The 17,927-nt window shown below is 40.0% G+C and overlaps 2 protein-coding genes across 2 annotated transcripts; one reads left to right on the top strand and one right to left on the bottom strand.

Moving 5' to 3' along the window:
• Window positions 1-5,105, bottom strand: LOC112569740 (protein lin-52 homolog). The gene is made up of 6 exons (XM_025247610.1): window positions 4,913-5,105; window positions 3,973-4,050; window positions 2,723-2,757; window positions 2,041-2,113; window positions 1,413-1,496; window positions 1-715 (listed from the first exon to the last, which is right to left on the bottom strand). The coding sequence occupies exons 1-6, from the start codon at window positions 4,983-4,985 to the stop codon at window positions 654-656; spliced, it is 405 nt and encodes a 134-aa protein (XP_025103395.1). The 5' UTR covers window positions 4,986-5,105; the 3' UTR covers window positions 1-653.
• Window positions 5,106-5,137: 32 nt separating this feature from the next.
• Window positions 5,138-17,851, top strand: LOC112569739 (probable methylmalonate-semialdehyde dehydrogenase [acylating], mitochondrial). The gene is made up of 15 exons (XM_025247609.1): window positions 5,138-5,294; window positions 5,680-5,721; window positions 6,981-7,055; window positions 8,189-8,350; window positions 9,113-9,191; window positions 11,291-11,445; window positions 11,555-11,702; window positions 12,098-12,162; window positions 12,821-12,877; window positions 13,170-13,229; window positions 15,597-15,726; window positions 15,831-16,012; window positions 16,262-16,441; window positions 16,791-16,889; window positions 17,107-17,851. The coding sequence occupies exons 1-15, from the start codon at window positions 5,259-5,261 to the stop codon at window positions 17,209-17,211; spliced, it is 1,575 nt and encodes a 524-aa protein (XP_025103394.1). The 5' UTR covers window positions 5,138-5,258; the 3' UTR covers window positions 17,212-17,851.
• Window positions 17,852-17,927: the final 76 nt, after the last annotated feature.

Below are 17,927 nucleotides of genomic sequence, written 5' to 3'. Positions count from 1 at the left end.
CTGTTTTAACATGTAACAATTTTTCATTCATTACTTCCCCTTACTGCCAGCACAAATTGAGTGCAGTAATCCCTCGCTATATCGCGGTTTCACTGAATCACGGAATTTTATAGAATTTTACATGTTAAAATTACATGGGTTTAAGATAATAGAATGAAGTGTTTATAAGGATGTGAGAAAGAATATGAGTGGGGGAAAGGTTTATGAGTGTGGGAAGGGTTTATAAAGCATTAAAATATAAATACAACATTGCCACTTCGCAGATTTTGACCTATCACAGAGATCTCTGGAGCCCCACTATAGGTAAGGGATCGCTGTACAATTGCATGTATCAGACGGCCAGGAAAAGGATTACATATTTAGCAACTCACTGATTCCTCAAGAAGTCTTGAACTAGGCATTTTCATGTTCTTGCAGTAGTAGAGACTCAAAGTACATTGCTTATTACTGAAAAACATCGTTTTTATGGGAATGAAAATGTGAACAAGGATGTAGAAAAAGCAGCAAACTCTTAAAATGTGTGCACCCATGACAGATTTTTCTATTTAAAATTAGGACAAGTTCATTATTCTGCTAGAATGGGTTGCAAGCTTCCACAGTTTGTTCAAATGGAGCAGTAATACATAACGCTTTTGATAAAATAGTTTACTCTTTCATATTCTTCCCTTTGGCCGTGAAAGGATGTTGAGAAACTTTCCTCTTGTCATCTCATGAGCTGAAAATAATGAAAGCATATTATTCTCAGTCTTCAAACACCTGGTCACCTACGGACAATATTTTCACAATCTACTGAATCTAATTTCATTAGTGTACAGCAGTGATGCCCAACCTTTTTCGGCCTGCAGGCCATACACGTTTCCGACATGCGCGTCACGGGCCGCTTTACCGCAAAAATACAAATAAAGAAAAAAAAAATAGAGCAGATACCATTTTTATTAGAAACAAGTTGTACTTACCATTAATTATGTAGTAATTAGTGGGATATTTGAAGTTGTTTACCCAAAACCAACTTCTGAATGTCCGGCTGCATCGTAGAGACACCAAGTCGGAGCACTGAATCGAAATGTTCGTCCATCGAAAAAAAGATTGAGAGACGCCCCTACCTAGGGATAAATACTTCTTCTTCCCTTTTTTAGGTCTTTTTTTATTACTAACATGCCGATTTCTTGCACTGTGGGCAGAAGTTTCGTGGGCCGGACGGCACCGCGTCGCGGGCCAGATATGGCCCGCAGGCCGTAGGTTGGGCATCCCTGGTACAGTATTCCAGCATATTAAGGTTAGCTCCCCTCCACTGCATGCCACAGCAAATTAATTAGAGTTTGAAATTTAAACTGAATGTTGCAAGGAAAGGGTATTAATTTTGTTTTATTAACTGAGCAACAAGGACTATCTGCCTGAGCAGCAGGACTCACATTCCTCTAGACCTAGCTGATATGCCAAGTTCTGTAGTCCACGCACTTTCTCCATCAGCTGAGATGCTGTAAGGCTCCCAAACTCTGCAGCAAAGACATTCTCATAATTTCTCCACAGAATTTCTTATATTCTGGGTGGTCTTGTGCCTTTGTATGTGTATGTGTATATGTATGCTTGTGCTTAGCGTCAGCAACATGCTTATTTTTATGTGTAAATGTATTGTTAACAGATGGGCTTTGAAGGCTGAAATTTACAGGTTAGGTTTATATCACCCATGTCTACCGATATCTGCAAAAACAAACCCTTCAGGTTGGTTTTTAAGGCATGCTTATGGTCTGCTCCTTCTATATAGTGAGCTATTTTCATTGAAAGTCCAGTAATGGGTATTATTTCACAGCTGCCCATATTGCCCCGCCCCTATAGCAGGATTTCCAATCTAAAACAAGTAACAGAACTTTTTTTGAAAAAAAGTTATTAAATATACTTTCCTTTGAATATCTAAATATGACACCCTGGCATTCTCTTGAATGTGAAAGTGTTTCCACAATGTTATGATCTTGAAACAATGAATACATATATGAAGACCAGCAATATATGAACATCTTTTTCTGTTGTCACTAAGCTTACCTTGCAAAAGGTTAATGTCATCTTTTTCAAGGTCTGCCATCCATTTAGGTGGTGAGTTGCTGTTTGATGCAGACTCCATGGTAAGAAAAAGAAACACAAATTTCAAACATTTTGCCATCCAATTTTCTCTGGAATTATTTGCATTCTATCTTCAGATTAATTACAGTGACTTGAATAATAAGTGACAAGATGTAGGGGGGCATTCAGAAGGTTAGAGGTCAGGGAGATGTAAGGGCAGAACTCTGACGAGACGACAGACATCAAAAACTAGTTTGTTAAGAGAGACGCAGACATGGGTAGAACAGGTCAAACTGTCAAGAATAATGGTTGTGACATTTGCTGGTGCAAGTCCTATGGCAGATTAAGTGCGTGGAGGCAGTTATGCTTCACCAACATCGCACCACCACCACTGGTTATAAACTAAAAGGATGATCCACAATGTTCTTGCACAGTGTACTCAAGTGTTCTGTCACAAGTAGACAATGTTCTTGCACAGTGCACTATACTAGACTGTCAGAAGAAGACAACTTACTTGCACAGTCTACTACAGTGGATAGTCAAAAGTATACAACTAGGTCACAAATACACAGTGATTAGATGAGTAGAAATTGTCTGATTTGATAAACAAGAAACACTGTTTCAAGTTTTAGACAGTGAGACTATTTGAGTGAAATTTACATACAGTTCTGTTTGTTGCAAAATCTGCCACACCTGGTACTGCAACATGTGAAACAATGATGATGCTCATTATTTGTTCAATAAATTGATTGCATTGCTTTTCAGCTAGTAACAAATATGTACTGGCCAGAACTAAGTCCACACATCCACTACAGCGTCATGAATTCATACTTCTACTCTAGTGCTTACAGAACAGAGGAAATAGTGTCAATGTAAAAGACTGCATGCTCTCAGAATAAGTTCATAATGTAAGCCAATTGATACAATAAAAACAATTGCATGCTCTCGGAATGGCATCAGCTGAGAAATTGGAATTTTCTTTTTTTAATTTAGAAAATTTAAGCTGAACTTTGACTCAAATACTGCATGTTAAATCATTGTCCAGTAAATAAAAATTAGTTTTCAATTAGGGGATGGTGTGGCAAAGACAACACTATACAGTGAAAAAAAAGTGTAAGCAAATAAACAACTTTTTAAAATACAGTCAAACTTCTGTGTCGAAGCTTCAAGGGACTGATAAAAAAAAAAGAATCGAGTTGAGGAAGGTTCGAGTTAAGGAAGTTCATTAAAAAAAGAACATTTTTTTCACTGTGGACTTATCTTTACTTATGCATGTGCTTACACATTATTGCTCCCAGCAAAAAGTCTGTTAAGGACATCTGACAATAATTTATCTTCATTTATTTTTAAAATAAACTTGTCGATGACAGAGAGTAAGTCAAAAATGTTCATGGGTACATCTTCACAAAACTCAATCAATGAGCAAACGTCATTCATCATGGTTCTTGCTTCCTTCAGAATCAGAAGGAGTACTTGATTTTACACTCTCCGATGTATTTTTAAATGGTTTCAACATGCTGACTGGCTTAAAATTATTCGAGTTATGGAAGTTTTTGGTTAGGCCGATTCGAGCTAAGGAAGTTAAATATGCCTTGCTTTAATGGCAAACCAACCACAAGTTCAACTGTACAACAAAAAAGTTCATGACTGCACAGTTCGTGGACAAGTGTTTGGGGAGGTTCCGGCAACATGATCAACCCAGAAGGGGAGCGAGAATTAGCAAAGGAGGTGAAATCAATGTTAAACATAACCTTAACCCAAACCCTAATTCTAACCCCATTTTCTGGTTCGAGGAGAATGTTCCAAACAAAAGTTGACCCAGTGCTCGGTACATGAGGTGCTCAACAAAGGATGTTCACAAATTAAGATCCACTAGGATTCGAATAACTATTCAAGCAGGCAGAAAAAGCTTACTCTGTTCTGGCCATAGTTCTGGTGATGCCCTTAGCTTTTCTAGGCTCAATAAGCGATCACAGTCTGTAGACTGGTAAGCTGCAAAAGCCCAAGGATACAACAGAACAGGGTTTAGTATGTATCGGTTATGCTATAAACCATAACAACAGAACAGGGTGTAGTATGTATCGGGTATGATATAAACCATAACAACAGAACAGGGTTTAGTATTATCGGGTATGCTATAAACCATAACAACAGAACAGGGTGTAGTATGTATCAGGTATGCTATAAACCATAACAACAGAACAGGGTGTAGTATGTATCAGGTATGCTATAAACCATAACAACAGAACAGGGTGTAGTATTATCGGGTATGCTATAAACCATAACAACAGAACAGGGTGTATTATTATCGGGTATGCTATAAACCATAACAACAGAACAGGGTTTAGTATTATCGGGTATGCTATAAACCATAACAGAACAGGGTTTCAAATATTCTCATTTACTGAGAAAGAGGCAGTTAGTGGCCACAAGAGAAAATACAACACTTTTCTAATTCACTGTGTGCCACAAACGACACGACTGGCGCTACAAACACAAGGCTCACAGTTCACTGTGTCAGGAGAGAGAGAACAGGCTGAGAGTCTGACAACACAATGGCTGCTGTCACAGTCAGCAGCAGCTACCGTCAATAACTGTTTATTTACTGATCATCAAACACAGTCGTCGCTGACACCGAGTCCAGTGTAAACACGAACCATCACAGACTAGTCGACGAGTCCTAACCGTCAGCAGCCAGTGACAAGGGGGTCGTCGTGTTTAGTGTCGGCAATCAGTCTTTCAAGACATGACAGACGATGTCTCCTGTCACTCGTCCTCCGTCATGTCGTCAGCCACATCTACTCTCTCACACACACAGCTCATACACACAGCTCTGTCAGCTGTGGACGCTTACCACCACCAGCACTGCCACTGCCGCAGTTCGCAGCCATCTTGATTTTGATTTGGCGCCCGGTTGGTGACGTCATGTAGCGGGGTGAGAGGGCATAGCGGGGGTGAGAGGGCAGGGGTGAGAGGGCCTAGTGGGGTGGAGCCGAGGGCTTTGCATTAAACACAAGACGACAATTATTTTTTTAGTCTTTCATCTCTTCATTATGGGCCATAAAAATATGACGGAAGTAAAAGTTTGAGATGTGAAAGGTGAAAGGTCATGGCTGTTGGGACAAGGCCCACAGAGACCACGACGTGTGCTGCAGCCATCAGCGCCCTGACACCACCACAGCGCTGTAGTCGTCCTCGCCATGCTTACCACAACACATACGTGGGCACTGAGACAAGTAGGGTCAAAAAGCACAGTTCTTAAAGACAGTAGGCTTGTCGTTGTTTAGTAAACACCATGACGTTTGTGTGAGTAATGGTCTCACCCACTGACCCAGTACTTTCTAAATGCACAACCCCAGCTAAAGTCAACTTTCAGCGTCATTGCTATTACCTAGCTTTGCCTCCAACAACACAGTATGTGCTGCTGCCATAGGAACGCAGAACAGATGAAATATGATGTAATATGATTAATTAATATGGAAGATATTGGTTAGAGATTTAATTTATATGGAAAGTTACATGATGAGGCTTCAGTGGCATTCCAGTTGCTCTTTTTTTATACGACCTTCCCGTCGGTAGTCTAAAAACTAGAACAAACAGGTGTCATGCTTTTTTTTTCAGGCTTTCATTTGTGCTTTGAAGAGAGGCTATGGCACCTCTGTGGTAAGTTTTCAAAACTGCACAAAGATCTCACAAGCGCATTAAGTACTTTATTCCAAAGTTCTCTGAACTATGACATCCAATAACAAATGTGAACACCAGTAAATATGGCTGAAGAGGTCTTAAGAAACAACACATCTGAATGAACAAGGGAATCTGCTATTATACTTGCTTTTATTGACATACTTTTATATCTAAGAGACATTATGTAAAGCAGGGGTGGGCAATTAATTTTCCCAAGGGGCCGCATGAGAAATTGGGATGGTTTTAGAGGGCCGGACTAATATAGTTAACTCAGTTTTGCACAATACTGTATATATAGTATATATACTGGCGGGCGGGCCGGTCAGAGATAGGAGGCGGGCCAGCCCTTGCCCAGGTCTGATGTAAAGTGACCTAAGTTGATACCTGGCATACGTGTACATCTAACGGACATTATACATGAATGTAAAGTATGTCAGTTAATACCTGTGTGAATGACAACCTATCATTATACTTGCCTTTATTTACATACTTTTATATCTAAGGGACATTATACATGAATGTAAAGTGACCCAAGTTAGTACCTATGTGAAAGACAACCTAGACATCAACCCTGTTTCCTTGTTTACATGTTTGCTGGACAGTTGTCAGGTGTCCTCATATTAACAACATACACAGCGCCAGTGAACTCAAAGATTTACTAAATTAACCAAGTTGACTACAAATAAACCACCTTTATTTTCACCCACAAATCAGATACCCTTCTTCCAGAAAGCGTGGATAGGGGGAGTAATCCAGCCACAGGGCTGACAGGGACTAGACATGTCTATTTTGGCTGCATTCTTGTTTTGTGACCATGCTAAATTAATAACTCTTACCAGTCGCTGTACAAGAACTTGGGTCATGCAACACCAAATAATATATAGTACTTTGCTGTATAAACATTAAAAAAATGCATTAAAATTCATAAATGATGTAACAGTGACATTTCAACAGTATCTAAAGATAGCAGACAAACCCACTAATAGTATGCATGAAATATTAGTGAGAGTGGCTCCTAGCTGATCGATTGTCACCACTGTTTACAGGGCTTGCTGCTTTACTGTGATATAGCCTTAGTTGCTAGCTTGGTGTAAAACTCTAATACTCACCCAGCTTATCAACTAATTCGTTTATTGACTAAGCTGTGTTTGTGTGGACAGTGCCATATTTTTATTTTTTATATGAGGAGTACCTTGCAGTCGGTCATTTATTTCTTATTGTATAAGTGTATGTTACAGCCCAAAACAAAACTCTTCATCAACAATGAGTTTGTTGAGTCAAAAACCAGCAAATGGGTGGATCTACACAACCCAGTAAGTACCTGTAACTAACACCTGTTGCTTCATACAAAGCAGTATCATTGCAAACTACAAGTATTTCATGTATAGTTACATCTTTAAGTCTGTTATTTCAACTGTGCCTTATTTGCCAGTGGCAGTGACACATAGTGTACAAATAGTTGTCATCTGCACACTCTACACTGGCTTTCAGGTGAGCTAAAAACAACAAGATCTGAATTTAAGAAATTTACAAACATTTTAGGCAAACAAAGTGATTGACATATTTTACAGATACACATTAAGAGACAATAATAAAAGATAATTTCCACCTCAAAGACAAAAGTCTATCATTGTAGTCTCTTGTTATAAGCCCTCTCCTTTAGGTTCAGAGCTCCAGCATAAACAGAACAGACAACCATTTTTCTACCCCTCTTGAAGCCCTGCAAGATCTGATGCACCAACATACAAAGCAGCACAATAGGGAAAATCGTAGACAGAAAAGTAGAATTCATAAAACCGAACAATCAACTTTGAATTTACAAGATTACCAGTCAATATTCCCCAATTAATAATTTACACTCAGCAATTTATGTCGTACAAAGAGGGTAACACTCCATGTACGCAGCTCACACAAACTTAAAGATTCACAAAAGCTCACAGATTCACTGACTCTAAAGAAAAGTGAACTTGGACTCACCTCAGCTGATTTTTAAAGTGAATATTCTTCCACCTAGTCTGGTCAGGACTTAACACCATAGGAAACCGTCAGGCTCCCCCAGTTTGGTCAAGGAGGAGACTACTCCAGAAAGATGAACAAAGCAGCAACAAAAATCACTCCTGGCAAAAGCCACTTTCACAGTTTACATGAGTGGAGCCTGCCAATGATGCCATTACATCAGAAAACATGGCCATTATGAGATTCTTGTTCCCATTCACACAGATACATACTCTCGCATGTCTATGCATATCACTCGTTATCTTCCCACCTTTTCCATTTGCTGTACCCTTCCTTTACTAATGATTACAAAAATAATGTGTTGAATGTTTTGCAACATATGTATGAAGACCTGCTATGATTGAGAAAGATGTAGCATAAGTGTATGCTGGTGGTGATCATACTTGCAACATACACAACTTCTAACAGAAACAATATTGGCTACTGCTAGGCTACCAATGAAGTCATTTCCCAAGTGCCTGAAGCTACTCAGGCAGAAATGCAAGCTGCAGTGAATGCAGCAAAAGCAGCATTTCCAAACTGGGCAGCTGCGACCATCCTGACTCGCCAGCAGATCATGTTCAAGTTCCAACAGCTCATCAAAGACAACATGGTATTCACATGAAGCTGTAGTAAACAGTAGATTTACCAAATGTCACTGACATTTGAATTGTAATAAATGACAGATTTAACTGAAATGAAGCTGTAATAAACAGCAGATTACTAAATATCACCAACATTTTTTCTATGGTGGCTATAGATAGCTTGCTGTTTTATGTTAGGTTTGTTGGTGCTATGCTACTTTCTTTGCTCGTTGTTATTCATGCTTTTAAAATGAAAATGCAGGTTTATGCATTATTATTATTATTGATGATGTGGGAAGCAAGGTATGGGCATACATATAAGCAACATGAACCCTAGCTTTTGCTGATGTTGACCACCAGTTTAACTGAGCTCACGTGGATGCACAGAAGTCTCATTCTGTGGTAGACTTGCAAATTAGTCCACAGTTGATAGCTTACAGATTGTAGCTTTGATAACACCATGGTCACAATAGGACTGCCTAGTGGTAGTGGGTAGTGGGGTGACCATTGCCAACCCAGCAGTTCACAGGTCAAGTGAAGAAAGCTACTTCAGTTTGGCAAAGACTATCCTTCAGGGAACTTGAAGTGTGTTGACACTGACAGGACAAAGAAAAAAACTGGCTGGTGAACAAGCAAGAGTGGACATTAGATGGGGAATGAGCTGTTTATAAGCACTTCCTCTTCAGTCCATGTTGGAAAGTTGTTACACGACTTTGACCTTAGGTGTCAGACCTTTATTGTGACGGGAAAGTTGAGACATAACTTTAGGTATGTGATCTTTCTTGTGACAGGGAAAAATTGCAGCCAACATAACCCAAGAGCAAGGAAAGACTCTGGTTGATGCCGAAGGGGATGTCCTTCGTGGACTGCGTGAGTAACAGAGCTTGAAAACCTGTAACCACTGGTAGAAATGAACTGAATGAAGTTGGTGGCCTTCCTGACAGATTTCCTAAATAGTTTGATCTACAAACTATTTTGATCTACGAACTTGTATTACTTATGACGGGACTGCTTGCAGACATTTTTTTCCAGTTAACTACTAAAACGAGGCTGATGTATACAAAGCTTCCAGTTTAGTTACATTCATTGTTTAGGCTCGCCAAGACTGACAGCGGAGAACTTTGCAAGAGGCTAAGCGTTGGTCTTGGCAGACAGACAGCAATCCACCTATATAGCTCTGCGGTCATCCTTTGGTTTGCTATGTCCATCCAAATAAACCTTAACAATATTTTGGTAAAGTGCATAATGGTAGAAATAATGTGATCAGAGGAAATGAAGGTGTTTTTCATCCTGGATGACTGGACATAAACTTGTACAATTCACTAACAATGCCTACTATCTTTTCTAGTCCTCATAGAACGTTCAAAATGGATGGCCTTTCAGCATCATAGAATGTATGCATTAAAAGTGGGGTTGGGGGAATGCAAAATAACAAAAGCAAGTTTGAACGAGGCAAGCAGAATATCTTTTTTCTGAAACCTACCTTGCTTTACCAAATTTATCAGGAAAGGAATAAGGCAGATATCCACATCAAGGTCAAATCAGCAACATTAGCAATGGCTAAGCTAGATAGTATCTGGCATAGCCATAAGATAAGGTTCACTACCAAATACTAGCTGTACAAATCTCTGATAGTGCTAATCCTGCTCTGTGGATATGACACATGGACTCTGCGACGAAAAGGAGAATCCAGCCATTGGAGAACAAAGAACCAACAACTTTGCACAAAACAAGATTTCTCAACTGTCAAGCGACATAAGCTGATCTTCTTTGGCCATGTGACCTAGCATGACCCCTGTTGAAGACTATCCTGCAAGGTACCCTGGAGGGTGGTCAACACTGCGATGGCCAGAGAAAGAGCTGGCTTACGAATGTCAGACTGAGCTGGTTGCCATCACCCAGAATAGGCAAGAGTGGCAGGCCCTGTCACTGTCAGCTGCCATGTCTATCCATGTTATCCCCTAACAACAGGTGCCAGTCAAAGGACAACTGACTGAAGGTAGCAGATGGAGAGGGGTGGGCTGCCCCAGATTCCTGTACATTCTGTATGGCAGTGGTTCTTAACCTTGTTTGAAGTACCGAACCCACAAGTTTCATATGCACATTCACCGAACCCTTCTTTAGTGTCATCACAAATTGTGGGTGTGTCTTGACCTCCATGGCGGCTCCGCCGAACCCGTGACCAACTCACCGAACCCCTAGGGTTCAATCGAACCCAGGTTAAGAACCACTGCTGTATGGTCACAAGCATCATTCTGAGACTTTTAAGCCATTCATAAAAATCACCTTTTTGGTAGTTTATTTCTGCCCCCCCCCCCCCAACTTCAGTTGTTGCATTAGAATATGTTCTGAGTTCTGAAGGATTATGACATGCAGACATTCATTGGTAGGTGACAGGTATTTATGACAGCAGTTGGCAGTAATGACAGCCGAAAGTGGCATATCAAATCAAATAAAACTTATTGTCTGTCCAAGACAGAAATTTCTCTTTTGCTCACAAACCCAACCACACATACAAACATAATATGAGTGTATATATATATAACATAATGGGCAGACATTCAACACTTGCACACCTAGACCTTCTCACACATACATGTGAACCTCCTTAGCTTCTATATATGACAGCAGTTGGCAGAAGTAGAAGATGGTGGTCTGCTGCCATCACAAGGTCCAAGAGACCTCTCAGTTCCATCTGGTTTCCTCCAATTTTGTTAGACTTGGGTTCAATGAGGGTATGGGTCTCGGTGCAGTCTTCTATATCTTCCAGACAACTGCTGGCTTTTGCATGTCTGGATAGTTTTGAAACCTACCAAGCATATATAATTAGGGGATTTATAAGTATATTTTTATTTATATATAGACACACACATTCTGTTCATGTTAATGCTTTAGTAACTGTGTCTTGCTGCTTTAGTGCTTGAAGTCTGGCGCAGGTTTACACCTGTTCTCATCTCTCTGTTTGCCAGAGGTGGTGGAGCACTGCTGTAGCATCCCATCCCTGCAGCTTGGCGAGACACTGTATGGTATTGCCAAAGACATGGACACTCTCACATTTCGCATGCCTCTTGGTGTCGTAGCCGGAATCACACCCTTCAACTTCCCAGCCATGATTCCCCTTTGGGTATGCAACTTTGACACTATGTTTCTCCTGGGCGATATATGCCAGTATTCTTACTCTGACAAGCCCAGTGAATGCAAACAGAAAAGGATTTGAATTATTTTGTGGGCAGATGTTTCCCTTGGCGACTGTTTGTGGGAATACCTGTATTATCAAACCATCTGAACGTGACCCTGGAGCAACCATGATTCTGATGGACTTGGCACGTCAAGCTGGCATGCCCCCTGGAGTTGTGAATGTTATTCAGGGCCGGCATGAAGGTGTGTTGTCTCTATGTACAGAAAAAAAACGTTTATAAAAAAGTATTGTCATCATTGCTCAGTAGGTTTATTTTGAAATAAATTGTACAACTAAGAAATCTTCTATAATTTCCATTTAATTTGCATTTGATTTTCAGTTAGCAAACAGATTAGAAGAAGAAAGCTTGTGCATGTGACCTAACTGAAGTCCTAACAATTTATTTGAGGGATATCTTTGATAAGATCACAAATATGCATTTTTTTAAAGAGAGAAATGAGCAAGCACTTGACAGACAGAGAGATGAAAATGCTAACCTGATGGTTGACCTCTGCAGACTTTGTGTGAGAAGTGGTGGTAATTTACCAGGAGTTGTTTCCAGCTCTAGAGATAATGATGAATGAATTTTTGTGTTTAGCTGTCAACTTCATCTGTGACAACCCAGACATCAAGGCTATCTCATTTGTGGGATCTGATCAGGCAGTAAGTGTTGCTGACTGAACATTATTGCTGAATAGTAGCTGAGCATTATTGCTGAATATTATCTCCAGCTGCCTTTACAGCGGACACCAGCATCTGCCAGTGTTTCTTTTAATGTCAGGTTTATAAGAGATTTTACTCTTATCTTTTAGGAGGGTGCTTCTTCACATTAAAAGAAAGCTTTCTTTATCTCAAATGTTTAGTGAGGTGCAATTTTTTTTACTTATCACTGAATAAATCTCCCCTAAATCTTCATCTACAAATAGCCTGCACAGGTAGAGGTCAGTAAAACATGTCAGAATTGTGCATAGAAACATTTATGTTGTTTCAGCCAGTGGAAAAGCTAGGATCACATGTGAATGAAGCATGTCTGTGTACGCCTATGATGTCACAAATCTGATCACTTTTGTATCTTTTACAGCTGAAACTGAAAACAACACACGTCATTTTAAATACTGTAGAATAATTGTGCAAAAAATAGTAATGTTTTCTTGTTTACTTTTGCTTAGTTATTTGGAATGTTTGACCTTTCCCCATTTTTTAATGAGAATGAGAAAGCAGTGTATTAAAATGATTAGCTTAAGGGAGTGATGTGGATGTGGTTATTTTACTTACACACTTTGCATGATTGAACTTAGGACTTTGGTTATGTGGTTTACAGGGCAAGTACATCTATGAGAGAGGTTCCAAGAATGGCAAGAGAGTTCAGTCAAACATGGTATGTGTCAGCTTTGTTCCATGTCTGTTGCTCATGTTTACATACATAATTTATTGATATGTTCTTTGCAACTCAAGACCAGATTTGTATTTGAATATTTTTCCATTTTTCATCCATTCTATAAATCTTGCAGTGTGAGCTGCTGGACAAAAAGTCAAAACAGGTGCACTTAGATTTTCCCACTCTTTAATGAAATAGTAAGGACTAAGGCCCAATGGAGTTAATATGATTGTGTTTGGTTAAGTGATGTAATTTTGATGTATTTATATGATTGGGTGATTGGTTGTTACAGGGAGCCAAAAACCATGGAGTGATCATGCCTGATGCAAATAAAGACAGCACGTTAACACAGGTGTGTCCAGGAGTTGCTGTTGTTTGGTTGGTGATGGAGACTGCACAGACTAGCTAGCACATGCACTCACACTTTCCTATAAAATACACCTGCATGTTCAGTATTATAGTAACACACATATATACTGTTTTTTAATACAGACTTTGCATGCTGTTTTTCCTGGTCACCTATTTTGTTATCACACTTGGAGGCCAGCTTTCAAGATAAAACTGGCAGTCATCTGCAAAGCATCTGCAGGTCCATACAGCTTGGTGTTGAGGGCCATTGATGATGGAGGAGCCTGCACTCTTCCCTATCCCCACTTTCACAGGATGGGTTGAAGGAACCTGCAATCACTAAGGGTGGGCTCCTTTGAGGCATGGAGCCTGGCACTGCACCTGCATGGAGGATCTTTACAGGGCGAGCACCATTTCTGTCAATTCTGTCTCCAAGTGTCATTAGGCTGTGGTTGCATGGTGTTTTAGTTGATTAGACTGCACCATGTGGCCCACCACCTCTGTCATCAGCACTGCAGGTTTTTTTTTCAGGGCTACCTGCTCTTAGCTCATGGTCTGTACATTCTGCCCTGTGAGCACAAAGAGGATTGTTGTTGGGATCCTGCCCAGGGCCACAGCTTATAACACAGCTCCTGTGGTGGACATGTCTTTGGACACATGGAGTATTTCCTACTGTGGGCAGCAGTGCTATCTGCTACCCCGCCCCATCCTGGTAGAAGTACTGCAAATAGGTCCATGACTGATATTCAACCAGAAAGAACCAGGCTTATTTTGCAGCTAAGCTGAATACCTTGGGGCTATTCTCCTATCTGGCACCTGGAGATGCGCTGGGTTTGCGGTTTGGTCCCACTTCCAAACTGAGGATAGCCTAGTCCCAGACAGACTTGCATAATCAGCACTACAGTAACACTTGTATATTCAGCACTCTAGTAACACACCTGCATGTTCAGCATTATAGTAACACACTTGCATATACTGCTTTGTAGTAACACACTTGCATATTCAGGTCTGTAGTGACACATATATTCAGGACTTTAGTAACACATACACTTGCACAGTCAGCATGATACACACCTGTATAACCTGCACGTCAGCTGTGGTATCTTGAGCAATAGGCAGGCACTTTCCATGTGAGAGACATGATTTCAGGTATTTTTCTAGAGCTGCCATCAGCAAAACTTTCTGATGGCACCAGGACATGATGCAACCTCCCTGTTAAGTCTTACCAAAATTAAGTCAGCTGAGAGGGAATAGGGAAATTAACCCAAACCCTTTCAGTTAATGAATCATGACTTTGAACACTTTAAACAATTCAAGTTCCATGTTTTCTTTAAATGTTGAGTATCTACATTAAGCATCTTAAAACTTTACTACTGTCTGAAACTACAATACTCTGTGTAACATCTAACTTGCCTTTTTTTTTTTACCCTTCGTAATACAGGGTATGCAAATCTGTGTTATACATTGTATTGTGTTCTTGTGCTGAAAACGATTACTGGATTTAATTTTGACAACATGCATATATCTGCCAATGCTGTTCAAGTCTGCGTTATGCATGCTGTCTTGTTCATGTGCTAAAACTAACAGATTTGATTTGACAAAATATGTTTATCGATACTGTCCAAGTTTCAAGTCTCTTTGCCTATAGTTTGCCATGCATAAAGATTAGTCTGACTCTTCTAAGCTTTGTTGATAAAGAGGTGGTGAAATCTTACAGGCTTGCATACCTTCCATGGTGGCTGGCTATGTAAACTTGATGAAGTTATGAAATATTGAAATATTGTTTTATCATTCTCTACTAAAATCATTCAGAAATATCTTCACTCTTGTGTAACAACACTCAAGCAGGATTTTTGGGATTTGGGAGTAATTTCTATAGCACTCTCACAATCATCTTAATCAGCCTTGTGCTCATCCACAATTTCTTTGTCACTTTTTATAAATTCTTCTTGACATTTGTCAACATAGCCAGGAAGATCAGATTGATCTGATTTGCTGATATATTCTGCTTCAGAGCTACTTTTGTTTATAACTAAACTCATTTGTTTTTTTTGCACTGAGCCACCTGCATGAATTGTATTGTCTGAATATTTTGGGAAAGAGACTTGGGAAAATATGTACACTTCCGTTAACTGCCATTCTCTTTACTAGTAAGATGATACAACTTCAAATGTTCAGGTAAATGCAATGATAGTGTTTCAGCTCACTTGCATACATTTTGCTTTTGAAAAAAAATAAAAGTCAAGCATATTATAGAAGGCATATTATTGCATTTGTGCTGCAGTTCACGAATGGCATACAACTGGGCAATGAGTTAAGGGTTCTCAATTGATTGGCTGGTTTCCTTTTCCTTACTGTTTTTTTCTTGCAGCTGATTGGTGCAGCTTTTGGAGCTGCTGGTCAGCGATGCATGGCCTTGTCTACGGCCATTTTTGTCGGCGAGTCGAGGCAGTGGATTCCAGAACTGGTTGAACGTGCAAAGAAGTTGAAGGTCACTGCAGGTGTGTAAAACTTCATTATGTGAAAGATGTCTGAAATTTACAGTATTATGGTGAACCAACCACTGAAAGCAACCTGATATACAAGGGAGAACATCTCTGTGCAGGGACTGAGAAAGGTGCTGACCTAGGTCCTCTTATCTCCCCTGAGGCCAAGAAGCGGGTATGCGACCTTGTGCAATCAGGCGTGGATGCTGGAGCCGAACTGCTGCTGGATGGTCGTAACATCGTGGTACCAGGGTATGAGAAGGGCAACTTTGTGGGGCCTACCATCCTTCACGGAGTTACCGTGAGTCTAACAGATTTTCTCATTAAAAAAAAGAAGACCGAAATATTTCTAGTACAATTAAAGACTTGCACTAATACTTTAGTTTTAGTTTTTGGTTACTGAAAGTCCATAATGGTGGGCAAGTTTGGTTGTTTTTTTTTAAAAGGAGTGGTACAGATGTAATTCAGATGGAAGCAATTGATTGTCTGATTATTTAACTATGTATTGATGGTCACAGCTGTGTGCTCATGCCTGTAGATGTTTCTACAGCCCCAGATGAAATGCTACACAGAAGAAATCTTTGGGCCTGTGTTGATCAGTATGGAAGTAGAAACATTGGATGATGCAATCAAGATTGTCAACTCTAACCCTTATGGCAATGGGACAGCCATCTTTACAACTAATGGAGCAACAGCCCGTAAATACACCATGGTCTGCGATGTCGGTCAGGTATGAAGTACACCTTGATAAATCATCTGGCAAGATAAATGAGTCTTGTGCCGAATCTTTGGCACCCAGTCTCAAGTGTGGGTTAGACAGGAAACTCTGTTGGGTCTTTGACACCATCTCAAGTACACTTTTAATAGAAAACACTGTTACTGTTTATAGACACGTCCGTTTCAAGGGATTTGAATGAGTGTTCACCATAGTGTATGCAGGTGAATTCTTATATATATTTAAAAATGAGTGTATAGGTGCATTTTAATAATGTATCTGCCTTGCTTTGAGTGTAGTTACTGATGTACCTTGCATAGAATTTGAAGGCACGTTTTGTACTTATTACTACTGTGTATCTCAGGTTGGTGTTAATGTACCAATCCCAGTCCCTCTGCCAATGTTTTCTTTCACGGGATCACGAGGCTCTTTTCTTGGTGACACCAACTTCTACGGCAAGCAGGTAAGGGTTGGTTGGAAGGGACATTGAAAAGCTCCTTTTTAAGTATTTGGTAACATGGATCTTAAAATGTCAGGCTGTTTACAAGATTGTATACATGTGGAGATTTTAATAAAGATGCAAGGATAATCCATGTTATAGGCACACCTTGATTGTCATGCAAGCTCTTACAATACTTACATGAATGGGGGCTGTTCATGCTAGAATTTGTTTGCCACAGGGTGTGCAGTTCTACACCCAGGTCAAGACTGTGACACAGATGTGGCGTGGCGAGGATGCAGCCATGTCCGTGGGCTCAGCGACAGCCATGCCAGTCATGCGATAAAGTGCAACAGGAATCAGCTTTTCCATATCTTGATCATCAAATGTTTTTATTCAGCTAGAGTTCAATGTTGAATGGCTGTTGAGTGGGGTCTTTGTGGCTGTTGTTTTCCCAGAAGTAATTAACAGTTGTGTCGGGTATGAAGGGTCACTTCCTTCATATTTCTATTCTGGCCAATGCAAATACATCATCAGTGGTAAGACATCAGAGGATGGCCTTCAAGGCTTTAATATAATGAGTAGGTAGGAGTGTTTAAATATAATTAACCTAATAGTGCGTATTTGCACGAAGGTAAAGATTAAATTTAGTGTGTAGTAAAGATTCTGGGATTCTTGATTCTTTCACAACTTGTCACTATGACAGGAACTGTTATTTTGGATGGACAAGATTTTGTTTCCAAGTAGCGATGTACTGATGTTTATACAACTTGCGCTTGTAAATGCTCGGATTAAGCAGATGTACTGATTATGTTTAACTCTTCCCATGAAGTTCACACCTGCGAATGCGAACGTCTTCATGCCTATAGCTCAAGTGCATGCAGGCACCTCTTTTGAATGAGTTATGAGCTCAGGCTTTTATATACATTGCCATACTTTACTAGTGGTTTTCTGCCCTCTTGCAATAAAGTATCATATAGACAGAGGCATATGGTTAAACTGTTCCCCCCCTCCAAACCTTTCCTCCCAAAAAATCTTCACACCCAGGGAGAACAATATGTT

The sequence above is a fragment of the Pomacea canaliculata genome, linkage group LG8, assembly GCF_003073045.1.
Source record: "Pomacea canaliculata isolate SZHN2017 linkage group LG8, ASM307304v1, whole genome shotgun sequence".
NCBI classification, from domain to species: domain Eukaryota; kingdom Metazoa; phylum Mollusca; class Gastropoda; order Architaenioglossa; family Ampullariidae; genus Pomacea; species Pomacea canaliculata.
This window is presented reverse-complemented; position numbering and strand designations above follow the sequence as displayed.

Bases quoted from the DNA above. Each gene is read 5' to 3' on its own strand.
- LOC112569740 (XM_025247610.1), bottom strand. From the start codon at position 4,985: ATGACGTCACCAACCGGGCGCCAAATCAAAATCAAGATGGCTGCGAAC. The intron at 2,758-3,972 runs GTAAGCTTTTTC...CACATGTTGCAG, and splicing joins AGAACTATGGCCAGAACAGA to TACCAGGTGTGGCAGATTTT. The intron at 2,114-2,722 runs GTATGTAAATTT...CTTACCATGGAG, and splicing joins ATTTTGCAACAAACAGAACT to TCTGCATCAAACAGCAACTC.
- LOC112569739 (XM_025247609.1), top strand. From the start codon at position 5,259: ATGCTTACCACAACACATACGTGGGCACTGAGACAA. The intron at 9,192-11,290 runs GTGAGTAACAGA...TCTGTTTGCCAG, and splicing joins GGATGTCCTTCGTGGACTGC to AGGTGGTGGAGCACTGCTGT. The intron at 16,442-16,790 runs GTATGAAGTACA...TGTGTATCTCAG, and splicing joins TGGTCTGCGATGTCGGTCAG to GTTGGTGTTAATGTACCAAT.